The following is an 11,559-nucleotide window of genomic DNA, read 5'->3' as shown; positions in this document are numbered from 1 at the left end:
GGGGCGGGGGGCTCGGTCCGGGAGGAATGGGCGCGGCCTAGCAGGGCGGAATGGGCGTGGTCTCGGGAGGTCCCGCCCCGTCCCGCTTAGACAATGCCCCGGAGCCGCCAGACCATCGCGCCCCCGCCCCATCGCCGAATGTGAGCTCGCCTACCCGGGGAACCCCTCAAAAGCCCAAGCTCCTAGTCTCCCCCAGCTTGAAGACTCAGCCTCCCATCTCCATCAACTCTCTCCTCTGGGGGTGGGGCCAAGGCCGAAATCACAACGCTGCGTGAGTGGAGGTGGCCGCTGGTGAGTCTGGAGAGGGGGCTGTCTCCCAACCGTACGGAGAGGCTGGAGTTTGGGGGTGCTGGGGCGGTACGTGCACCGGACGGAGTGTGCAGATAACCTGCACTTGGACGAGGAGCTGGGCGGGGTAGACTTTGGTGGGAGATGGACAGGGGGGTACCGAGTTCTGAAGCCAGGAGTGGTTCCACGCCCCCCCCCCCGCCCCCGTTTCCCCCCGCCTTCCGGATTTCGCTTAAGACCTCTCCCAGTCCTCCGGGACTAAGTCTGGTTTATACTGGGTCGCTCGAAGGGCAGCGTGACCAGCCGGGGTGGAGAGGGAGGATGCTTAACTCCTTAGACTCTAATTTTCCCGGTTTGCCCCTCTCCTCCTCTCTCCTTCGAGCGTTCAGGACTCCCACATCCCAGGCCCCGATTCACTACCCAGCTTTCTTTTCCCGTCCCATAACCTCTGAGGGTCCCTGGCAGGACTTCGGGTCCCCCCTGCTGCGAGCAGCTGAGGGTTAAGGGGGCGGGGCCGCCGCATTTTTGGGGAGTGAGCGCATCCTAGCGGCTGCCAGGAGGGGCGCGGGGCAGGGACCTAGCGGAGCCCCCGAGCAGGGGCAACAGGTGTTTGGGAGATTAAGGATCCAAGTCTTGTTCTTTGGGCGCCTCTTAAAGCAGATTCCTGCTGAAAGGAGGCTGAGCGGGGGTCCACAGGGAAGGAAGGTCGGGAGGGGGTGGGGCAGAGTGGGAGGGGCGCCTGGAGACGGCCGGAGGAAGACCCAGGAGCTTTTAACACTCCCCCTTCTCTCCTCTGCACGTCTTTCTCTGCTACCCCCTTCCCCCTCTTCTTCTCTCAGACAAGTGAAGTAAAGAGAAAACAGAAATCGGCTTGGCTGGAAGGGGCGTCTGTGTGGATGGGATGGGGACGCCGGGGGGAGGGGCTGGGTCGCTGTTCCCATGCCCTGATCCGGGGTGTCCCCGAGAGCCTGGCATCCGGGGAGGGCGCGGGGGCTGGTCTTCCATCTCTGGACCTGGCTAAAGCTCAAAGGGAGCATGGAGTACTAGGAGGTAAACTGAGGCAGCGACTAGGGCTGCAGCTGCTTGAACTGCCTCCCGAGGAATCACTGCCGCTGGGACCACTGCTTGGTGACACCGCCGTGATCCAAGGAGACACGGCCCTAATCACGCGGCCCTGGAGCCCAGCGCGTAGGCCCGAGGTGAGTGGCAGGGTGCGGGTGTGTTGGAGGACAGGGTGGCGCGGGTAGGGGTGGCGGTCGTGGGGAGGAGGCTGGATGTCTGGGATTGGCAGGAAATAGGGAGTGAGGATGTCTCAGCCCGCTCTCTCTTCTCCAAGGTTGATGGAGTCCGCAAAGCTCTCCAGGACTTGGGGCTCCGGATCGTGGAGATGGGGGACGAGAACGCGACGCTGGATGGCACCGACGTCCTCTTCACAGGTGAGGCCACGGGTGGTCAGCACTCCCGGGGGAGGGGCACTTGGCACAGGGAAGCCGAGTTTGGTAGACTAGGCGATCTCAGGTCTTGATTCCAAACTCACTCTGGCCTTCAAACCTGCGTGTCCTCCCGGGGTTCAGGCCGGGAGTTTTTCGTAGGCCTCTCCAAGTGGACCAATCACCGAGGAGCTGAGATCGTGGCAGACACGTTCCGGGTGAGGAACCTGAGCAGCTTGGGGAGGGAGCGTGGCCAGTGTGCCAGAGGGCTTGATCTGGGCTCCTTACTACCCCGAATCCCTTCGCTCTCCCTAGGACTTCGCTGTCTCCACCGTGCCGGTCTCGGGAGCCTCGCACCTGCGCGGCCTCTGCGGCATGGGGGGACCCCGCACTGTGGTGGCTGGAAGCAGCGACGCTGCCCAAAAGGCTGTCAGGGTGAGGCGGGGCAGGACTGGTGGAGAAGGTGTGGCCAGTGTGGGCGTGGCTCAGCTGGGGCGGCCGGGAATCTGGCTAGCTCTGGGACTCGCCCTCAGCCCTTGTCCTTACTAAGACGTCTAACACCAAAGGACACCCTAGTAAACAAGGGGTGCAGAAGAAACAAGAGTTGGGGAGGGCTTGCAAAAGAAAGCGGCGGCTAAAGTGCCCGAGACCTTGAGACCAACAGTGTCAATATCTCACACATGTAACCCTTGTCCTGAGCCTTTTCTTTGAGGTAGGTCGGGCGGACTCAGCTGTGGACTCAGAACTCAGCACCCTCCTTCTCTCTCCAGGCAATGGCAGTGCTGACAGATCACCCCTACGCCTCTCTGACCCTCCCAGATGACGCAGCTGCTGACTGTCTTTTTCTGCGTCCTGGGTTGCCTGGTACCACTCCTTTCCTCCTGCACCGTGGAGCTGGGGACCTGCCCAACAGCCAGGAGGTGAGGGAGGGGCAAACTCCACCGACCAGAGAAAGAAGTCTGTCTTTCTCAGTGGCAGAAAGGACAGGAGCCTTTCTCCAGAAGTCTGGGTGGGGCCACTAGGAACTGGCTGGAGGGGACCGCGACTCTGGTATCAAAACACCTTCGGTGTCCTCCCCACAGGCTCTGCAGAAGCTCTCTGACGTCACCCTGGTACCCGTATCCTGCTCAGAACTGGAGAAGGCTGGTGCTGGCCTCAGCTCCCTTTGCCTGGTGCTCAGCACACGCCCCCACTGCTGAGGGCCTGGGCTTGGGGCACCAACTGGTCAGGAATAGAGCTGTATAGGGGTATAGGGGGGTAGAATCAGGTAATAGAGGATGGGAAGTAGGTAGTAGTGGGGAGACGCTCCAGGACAAAGGAGGAGTTAGTGTGGAACAAAGGAGCCATTGGGTGAGTCCTCTCTGTCAAAACCAATAAAATAAAATTGGCCTTTTAGGTAGGGTTGTGGCTGATGTCTCTCATTGGGACAAAGGGATGGGTTGGGACTGAAACCTGAAGTTAGGTCCAGTGCTGGGGAGGAGGACTCTTATTTATTTATTTATTTATTTATTTATTTATTTATTTATTTATTTATTTAATGGTTTTTCGAGACAGGGCTTCTCTGTGTAGTTTTGTGCCTTTCCTGGGACTTGCTTTGTAGACCAGGCTGGCCTCGAACTCACAGAGATCCACCTGGCTCTGCCTCCCGAGTGCTGGGATTAAAGGTGTGTGCTGCAGCCGAGGCCACCACCACCGCCCAGCAGGACTCTTTAATTTAAAAACCCTCCTCTTTGTGCTCCCTGGCTCACTCCTGGCTCTGTCACAGGGCTCAGGTACAAAGAGGAACAAGAGACTGTTGTGGGGAGTGTATCCAGGGCAGAAAAGGGATTGCATGCATGGGTGGATCACTTTCTGAATTCACCTAAATGTCAGATGATTCAGACACTGGTGGATTACCTGTCCACCTTTATTTGATAAAGAAGAACAATGTTTTCTGAGACACTTATTCGTGTCGTATTGAGGCTTAACAGTGAGTCAAAAGGGTTAGTCCCCTGATGTCGGGAGACTTGTAGCTCCTCACAGTCCTTTCTAAATTGGCAGACAGGTTAGAATGGGATGCTTTTCAGGAGTCTGTTTCTATGAGAAGAAATCAGGGGGTTTCTAGAGCATCAAATTTTGTTCAGGAGTGGGCAAGCATTTGGTATAAGGATCAATATCCCAGGAAAGGCTACATTTGAGTGGAATCCAGGCAGGAAGTAAGGAAGAGGGAAAAGGAATCCAGAAGATGGAATGTATTTCACCGGACCAATGAATATTACAGGGCGAAAACTGTGGAGAATCTAAGGTGGGCATGTGTACACAGGAAACGACAGAGAAGCCTAAGAGTACACAAAGTGCTGCAGCACCCGTACCCAAAGCCGAAGCCTCAGGAGAGGGCCAGTGGTGGATGCTCGGGAGGGCAGGAGGGTCAGAAGGGAGTGTGGGTCACCCCGGAAGCAAAGGATGAAAGTACATTCTGGTGGTAGCTATAGACCTGGAGACAGGTTCAGATTTGACAGTGACACTAAGACAAGACCTTGTGTGGTGGTGCGTGCCTGCAATCGAAGTAACCCCAGCACTGAAGGTGGAGGCAAGGGGATCAGGAGTTCAAAGCCAGCCTCAGCTACAGGAGAGCCTGTCTCTAAAGGAAAGATGTGTGGGGAGCTTTATAAGTCCCTGTGTGGGAGAGGAGTTGGTGTGCCCTGACTCCCGAGTTTCTGGCTTGGGCAACTTGGGTTGGTCATAAGAATGCAGAGGAGGGCCCAGGAAGAAATGACTGAGTCAGATTTGATATGCCTTGTGCAAAATGCCCGAGGCTAGCTGGACAGGGTGTACTAGGACTGAGATCTGGGTTGGAGGGAAGGGGGCTGAGGATTGGCTAGCTTCCTAGAAGAGGAGTAAGGAGGAGGAAGAGGCAAACAGAATGGCCGGGCGTCTAGAAGAGAGGTTTCACAACAAAGTAAATCAGGGTTTAAAGAGGGCTGATCTAGGGCCAAGTCAGTGAATGTTATCTTGTGGACTAGGACATCACTGGCAACCTTAGACGGTAGATGAGCAGCCACAGCCAATGAGCATAGGAGTGGGTGTGAGGCAGGAAAATGCCGGTGTATGCCTTAAGATCAAAATGCTTGTTTGGAAAGGGAGAGTGAACAGATGGGATATCTATTTGGGAGTTAAAACTAAAGCAGACGGCTTGGTCATCTTTAGAGAGGTCATCAGTGGTGAAGGAAAACTGTTACAGGAGAGATGGGAGTGGCTGAGAAAAACCAAGAGACTAGTGCCTCTGTCCATGGTGCCTTCCCCCTCCAGCTGAGGAGGTGATAGAGAGAAGGGAAGCCCCGGATTGGAAGGTTTGGAGAGCAAGAGCTTCCCTTCAAACTACAACCGCATAGACAGTGGAGGCATCGCCAGGAACCACTGTGGACATCCGGCGGTGCCTCCCGAGGACGGAGTGGTCCAGATCAGCATAGTGCAGGCTCTGAAGGAGGTAGAGGGGGAAGGCAGATGGTCTCAGCAATCTGACCCCTTAGCTTAGAATCAGTACACCCACACATCACCACCCCCTCGCCCGGTGGTCAGAGGAGACTCTGTAGCAAAGTCTGAGCTCCAACCCCCTGCTTAAACCTCCAGAGTGCTGGGATTACATGGCTGCTCCACAACAAGCTAGCTGGGCTTCTTTTCTGCGCCCCCTTTCCGCCTGGATTCCGGCCTGCCTCCTTCCTCTCTCCAGGCCCTTACCGGCTCCTGTTCCAGGTGGCCTGAGGTCTTGGACTCCTGTTCTAAAGGCTGCTGCGGCTCAGCATTTATGACTGGAGCTAAGCGGGAGGGAGGGACCGCTGAGGGATGGAGAGAAAACGACCAACTTTGTCTGCTACCGGCAAGGACTCAGACTCAAGAAATCAGGGTTGGGGGTTGTTCGGGTAGGAGAGGGAAAATGGGGGGCAGTTAATCTCACCAAATGCGGGGAGTGGTCCAGGCGGGGGCGGGGGCAGGGGCGGGTGCCTGTAAGGAAGTCCTTGGAGAGTCATCCAACTCGTCCCACTGGTTCCTCGGCCCACAGGCGGCGCCAATGAGAACTATGCAAACTGCTGTCTCCGACCAGCCAAACAACTCGGGCTCCTCCGGAACCAGGTCCCGCCCACTCTCTGGGCCTCCTACTCCAGCCTGTAGCCTAGCACCTAAGGGCTGACCTCTCGCCCTCTTTAAACCAACCCCAAGCCTTCAGATACTTCTGGTTCTTTGCTAAAGTTAGGGTTCTGCCCCACCTCTTTCCGCCCACCCCACCCCGCCCCCGCCCTGACTGGTTACACCCTGTATTAAACCAGGCTCCGCCTCCAGTGCTCACCTGCGCCGCCACCAGACCAAGCCGGAAGCACCCAGTCCCAGCACCAGCCCAATGCCCAGCAGAGGAATCAGGACCTTGGGATACTCGGAACCTGGGGAGATGCGCGGTGCAGGGAGGGATACCGAGGTCAGGGGTACGACCACAGGGTCCCACTAGATCTCCCGCTCTACAAGACTCCGCCCCGCATTTTGTCCAGGGTGTGTGTCCAAACCAAGTGCCCCTCTGCATCTGAGCCTCGACCTACCGTGGGTAGATCCCGGAGCCCTGCAGTCTGCCTTGTCCCCCAACACCTGAAGCACTGTGCGGCTCTCGTTCTCTTGGTGTCCTTTGCAGAAGAAGGTGCCAGAATCGCCGGCGCTCAGCAGTAGCTCTAGCTCCTTGATACTAGTGTCCAGGAAACGCAGGCGGCCGGAGAAGAGCTCCAGCACCAATGGGGTCCCGCTCGACGAGAACCACACGATCTTACGGCGCCCTTTGGACAGGCCCTTGCACGCCGGGAAACTAGGCGCCCAAGCCCAGCGGGCGGGCTCTAAGACATCTTTGCAGGAAAGGTTCACCCGGTCCCCAGGGTTGCCCTTCAGAGAACCTAGGGGAGGTGGAGGAAGAAGGTGAAGGCAGTTAGGTGGTTAGGGCCACTTTGCCAGCCTAGATCTCTCTCTCTCTCTCTCTCTCTCTCTCTCTCTCTCTCTCTCTCTCTCTCTCTCTCTCTCTCTCTCTCTCACACACACACACACACACACACACACACACACACACACACAAACACACACTTTCCTCTACTCTGCCCTTCTACCATTCTGGATCTTATATAAAGCCCCCTCCACAGGCTACCCTAGTCTGTCTGTCTTGGCCCATCACAACTTCCCAGGGATGGCCTACCCTCGGGGTCCCCCTGGACCCTTGAGAGCAACAGAGGCAGCAGCTGCAGAACCAGGGCCATGGCTGGGATGTGGTAGGCAGAGGCCAGAGTGAATCAGCACTGAGACCGGAGAGGGAAGTGGAGGGGCAGAGATGGGGATACTGCGGGACCGGGGGGCTCAGATAAGAGCCAGAGTGAGGCCACCAATTCCTGGATCCCTCTAGGAATCCTCACAAACTAACTAGCAGTCTTCAAATCTTTTAAAACTGTTTAAAATTTGTGATCAAGATATTTTGCAAAGGCTCTATCTACACTTTTTTGCAAACTAGCATGACCCCAAGTACCACAAATTCTGAAGCTCAGCTTCCTGAGTTCAAATCCTGATTTTGCCACACAGTAGCTGGGTAATGTGAGCAAGTCACTTCTGGCTGTTCCCTCATCAGGAAAATGGAGATTAAAGCATGTGAGAACCAAATAAACACATGGAGGATGCCTAAAATAACAGATGACATACAGGAATGCTCGGTGCATGACATTGTTATTATCTCTACTCTTATCTTAGTTCCTATCTCACCTCTGGGTGCCCATGATGCTCCTCCTCCCAAGCCCAAGCCCAAGCCCAGTGGTATGAGCGCATCCTTAGCTATTTGGTGTGGTCCTTCCGGATACACAGCCTCAGTCCCCTTCTATGACAGAAGCCTTCCATGATGTCACAAACCTTTTCCTGTGGCTGAGCATCAGTTGGAAGACAGAGTGGGGGAATGAATCTACATTAATTCAGTCTGTTTCATCAATTTCTGCCTGCATGTCCCTGATCAATGTCTCCCTACCACCAGGGACCCAAAGTTGATGATCAACTCAGGCTACAACCCACTGCTCACATCCTAGGAACTAACAGGAGCTAGCACTGTGGCTGTTTAAGTCACAGAGGCTTTTCTGATGCTCCTTCAGAGCAGTGGGGCCCTCAGTTGGGGGTCCTAAAACCAAGATCCAAAATGGAGTTGGCCACTAGTGACACTTGTCCTCTCCCATCCCCCCCCCTTGTCTCCCCTCCCTACCCAGGCCTGCTTGGACCCTCCCCACCTCTGGCCTTTCTTTCTGGTTAGCTAGGTGTAAATTGGGAGGGAGGTACCACAGAGGGCAGAGCCTGGAAGGGAGGGGCCTTTGGGATTATAAATTCCAAAAAGGACGCTCAACTCTCAGACCTGGCTCCCTGAGAATCTACTGCCAGCTTCTGGGGCTGTGGACATTTTCAGCACCCTCGCCATGAAACACCTGCTGCTGCTCACCCTGTCTGCCCTGCTCTGCTGCTGGGTCTCAGGTGAGTGCCAGGGGGCCCCACCCCAACCCTACCCAATACTCCATATTTCCCTCTACTCAGGACCCCAAGAAGCTCCAACCCTACCTGGCTTAGTCTCCCCAATGCCTCTAGGATTAGATGTCTGAGTATGATGGGGGGTGCCTTGCTCCATTTTTCTTTTTCTTTCTCTCCCTACCCTCTCTTTCCTTTCCTCCTTTTCCTCCCTTCATTTCTTTACTTGTCCTCTTTTGCGGGGGGCAAATTCATGTGTTGTTAGATCCTAGTTAGCAGAAGGAACTCCACTCTGCCCTGAGCCGCCACCCACAATTTCCTGAGGCTTAACTGCAACCCCCCCAGGCCCCCTCCTGCAGATGTCTAGAATGAGGGTACACCACAAACATCCCACCCCCTTCTGACTGGCTGGCCCAGAGCCAGCCACCAGACCACAGAACTCCCTGATAGCTGAAAGTGTTCCACCACGGAAAGTCCCCAGCCACTTCTCCCCCATTACATTATGAATGGATGGGACTCTTTGTGGTTTTTCCCTTTAAAACTGACTCCTGCTCCTGCCTCAGAGTTGTGGTCTGGATCTCAAAACCTGGGGCTTCCCTGATATATCAGGGTTTTGTTTTTAATTTTTGGCTTGCTTGAACCCTGTCTTTGTGGTAGATTATTCTCAGATCCAAAGCTGGCCTTGAACTCCTGAACTTCCTGTCTCTACCTCCTAAATGCTGGGATTTACACAAGTATCACACCTGGCTCTTTGGTCCATTATTAAGGACCAGGTCTCCACTGCCATCTTCTCCTAGCCCCCATATTCTCCTGGCCCACTCTTCTTACCTGCTCCAGCACTAGGTCTCTTATTTCCGACCCGGTGTGCTCCCTTCCTGGACACTCTAACCCTCGGGACAGCCCCATTCCAACATGCAGTTCTCCAGGATCTAGCATAGCAGCCTTCGATCACCTTCTGCACTGAGCAGAGTGCTCACACAGAAACGCCAGGATCCCACTCCACCCCTCACTGAGGTGCTCAGCAATAGCCCTTCTTAGCTTGTTCCTATACCCCCCCAAGGGATGCAAAGCCTTCTGGGTGGTTCCATTGACTGCATACAGCCTTCCCAAGAATCAGAAACTTTCCCCGAGCCTTCTAAAGAGAAGATGCCAGAGCACTTACCCCTAAAGTGAGATGGGTTTCCTGGAGGCACACTAAGCTCCTCCACCCTTGAGCTGACCATTCTTTCATGGAACTTTGCATGCTCAAACCTGAAGTTGGCCAACACAGGAATCCTGGCATGCCACTTCTGCACCCACTCTCCACTTTTGTTAGGTGATAAGACAATCCAGTGATATGCCTCACAGGTATTATCCCTTCTTCCATAGAGTGAGAGCCAGAACAGTCGTAGAAAGGATCCATTCAGGACTGATTCTTCCCAAGCTCTTGGTGGAGGTCTAGTCAACTTTTAAAGCTTGTCACAGGTGGCTTTCTTACAGCCTCAATTCCATGCCATCTCTGAAGGCACTGCTAACTTCTACACTTTATAATTTCTTCTCTCTCTCTCTCTCTCTCTCTCTCTCTCTCTCTCTCTCTCTCTCTTTCTCTCTCAAGTCTCATCCTCTTTCCTAACCTCTACTCTCTCTGTCTCCAAGCTTTCTCCATATCCCAGCCATCCCTAGCTCCAAGTTTTTGTTAGTACAATTCTTGACTCATCCCAAACAGGCTGGGTGGAGGAAGGTATGTAGGGTGTGTAGTTTCCACACAAAACAAATGCCTCCGCACAACGCCCACTTTGCATCCACCTGCTCTGTCCCTGTGAACAAAGCAGGTCAGAGACACTGGTTGCTTAGTGGGCAGTTCTTCACCCTTCCCCTAACTCAACTTATCCTCAGGTGACTGGGACATCCCGTCACCTCAGCCTGACTTCTTATCTCCCCAGCTGACACTAGATGTCATTCCTGCTACAAGGTCCCTGTGCTGGGCTGCGTGGACCGCCAGTCCTGTCGCCTGGAGCCAGGCCACAGATGCTTGACAACAAATGTGTACCTTGGTAACATCCCCTTTTCCAGGAGGGAGGGGCCAGGTGGAGGGTGCTATCTGGGACTGAAGCCCATCCAGGGCTAGGACAGAGAGTTAACAGTGGAGACAGCATGTGGCCCAAGATGATTCTGTGCCAGGCACTGACCTGCATCTCTACATTGTGCTTGTGAATGCTTGTGACTGACAACCCTATGAAATGGGTGCTGGTGCTAGACGCAGGGATGTGGCTTACACTCAGGAAGGGAGATTAGACTGAAAAGCGAGAAAAAGGGTGGGGCCAAGCGACTTTGGGAAGGGAGAGTAGCCAATGGACACAGGCAAGCCAATGCCTACTCCTGATCTCTTCTCTGTTGGCTCCTACCTCTCTAGGGAAGATGTGGGTTTTCTCTAACCTGCGCTGTGGCACACCAGACGAGCCTTGTGTGGAGGCTTTCAACCAAACCAACCGCAGGCTGGGCCTGAACTACAACACTACCTGCTGTGACAAGGACAACTGCAATAGCCCAGCTCCGAGGCCCACGCCCGCCCTGGCTCTTGTCTCCCTCACCTCCTTGGCTGGCCTTGGCCTCTGGTTATTGCACTGAGATTCACTCCATGGCTGTGTTCTTGCCATTTGCTGTAGCCTGAGCCTTTCTCCCCATGTCCTTAGAACTCCAGCTTTCCAGAATGTTCTCCCTTCACCCCTGGCTCCTCCTCTTCTGAAGATCATTTCCCTGTTCTTGTCCCACTTGTTTCGTGGGACAGTGCCTAGAGTGATCTTTCTAGTCTCTTCTCTCAGCTGGCACTCTCCGCTCCATTTTCCACCAAGTCCTTTCCCATTTCCTTGGAGAACACTCTACCTCCTTCACTGGCCACCGCAAGGGCTCCCTACTTGGATGCACGCTGATGTGACCCTGGGATGTGGATCTAGAAGGGCCACTGTCCTGTCTCCAAAACGACCCGCTAACCTCACTGCATGGGGTTGATTCGCCAAACCCTCTGCTCATCTCTTTCCATCATGAGAAATAAATGTCGGCGTCTGATAAATGGTGTGTTTATTGTCAGGGGATATACATGCAAATCTGGGCGTGGTGGCTTTCCTTTGTGATCTCAACAGTTGGGCAGTAGAGGCAGAAGAATCAGGTGTTCAAGACCATCCTTGGTTACATAGTAAGTTCAAGGCCAGCATGAGCCGAATATGCTCCTGTCTCAAAAAGAGAGGCAGGCGTGGCTCTATAGCCTTTTAATCCCAGCACTCAAGAGGCAAAGACAGATCTCTGAGTTTGAGGCCAGTCTGGCTTCTACCTGGCAAGTTCCAAGCCAGCCAGGACAGCAAGGATGAGA

General features: G+C 54.6%; 3 protein-coding genes across 3 annotated transcripts; 2 read left to right on the top strand and 1 right to left on the bottom strand.

The window, feature by feature from the left end:
* The first annotated feature begins 70 nt into the window (after window positions 1–70).
* Ddah2 (dimethylarginine dimethylaminohydrolase 2) lies at window positions 71–3,118 on the top strand. The gene is made up of 7 exons (XM_052744216.1): window positions 71–291; window positions 1,128–1,487; window positions 1,625–1,724; window positions 1,863–1,936; window positions 2,034–2,153; window positions 2,489–2,638; window positions 2,801–3,118. Exons 2-7 carry the CDS (start codon window positions 1,185–1,187, stop codon window positions 2,915–2,917), a joined length of 864 nt encoding a protein of 287 aa, XP_052600176.1. The 5' UTR covers window positions 71–291; window positions 1,128–1,184; the 3' UTR covers window positions 2,918–3,118.
* Window positions 3,119–3,558: 440 nt separating this feature from the next.
* Window positions 3,559–8,011, bottom strand: Mpig6b (megakaryocyte and platelet inhibitory receptor G6b). The gene is made up of 7 exons (XM_052743838.1): window positions 6,922–8,011; window positions 6,287–6,628; window positions 6,043–6,133; window positions 5,856–5,861; window positions 5,653–5,699; window positions 5,436–5,512; window positions 3,559–5,175 (listed from the first exon to the last, which is right to left on the bottom strand). Exons 1-7 carry the CDS (start codon window positions 6,980–6,982, stop codon window positions 5,071–5,073), a joined length of 729 nt encoding a protein of 242 aa, XP_052599798.1. The 5' UTR covers window positions 6,983–8,011; the 3' UTR covers window positions 3,559–5,070.
* Window positions 8,012–8,032: 21 nt separating this feature from the next.
* Window positions 8,033–11,245, top strand: Ly6g6c (lymphocyte antigen 6 family member G6C). Its single transcript, XM_052743837.1, has 3 exons — window positions 8,033–8,222; window positions 10,136–10,246; window positions 10,606–11,245. The coding sequence occupies exons 1-3, from the start codon at window positions 8,168–8,170 to the stop codon at window positions 10,818–10,820; spliced, it is 381 nt and encodes a 126-aa protein (XP_052599797.1). The 5' UTR covers window positions 8,033–8,167; the 3' UTR covers window positions 10,821–11,245.
* Window positions 11,246–11,559: the final 314 nt, after the last annotated feature.

This window comes from Peromyscus californicus, unplaced genomic scaffold (assembly GCF_007827085.1).
Source record: "Peromyscus californicus insignis strain IS unplaced genomic scaffold, ASM782708v3 Scaffold_19__1_contigs__length_69161282, whole genome shotgun sequence".
Classification (NCBI taxonomy): Eukaryota; Metazoa; Chordata; class Mammalia; order Rodentia; family Cricetidae; genus Peromyscus; species Peromyscus californicus.
This window is presented reverse-complemented; position numbering and strand designations above follow the sequence as displayed.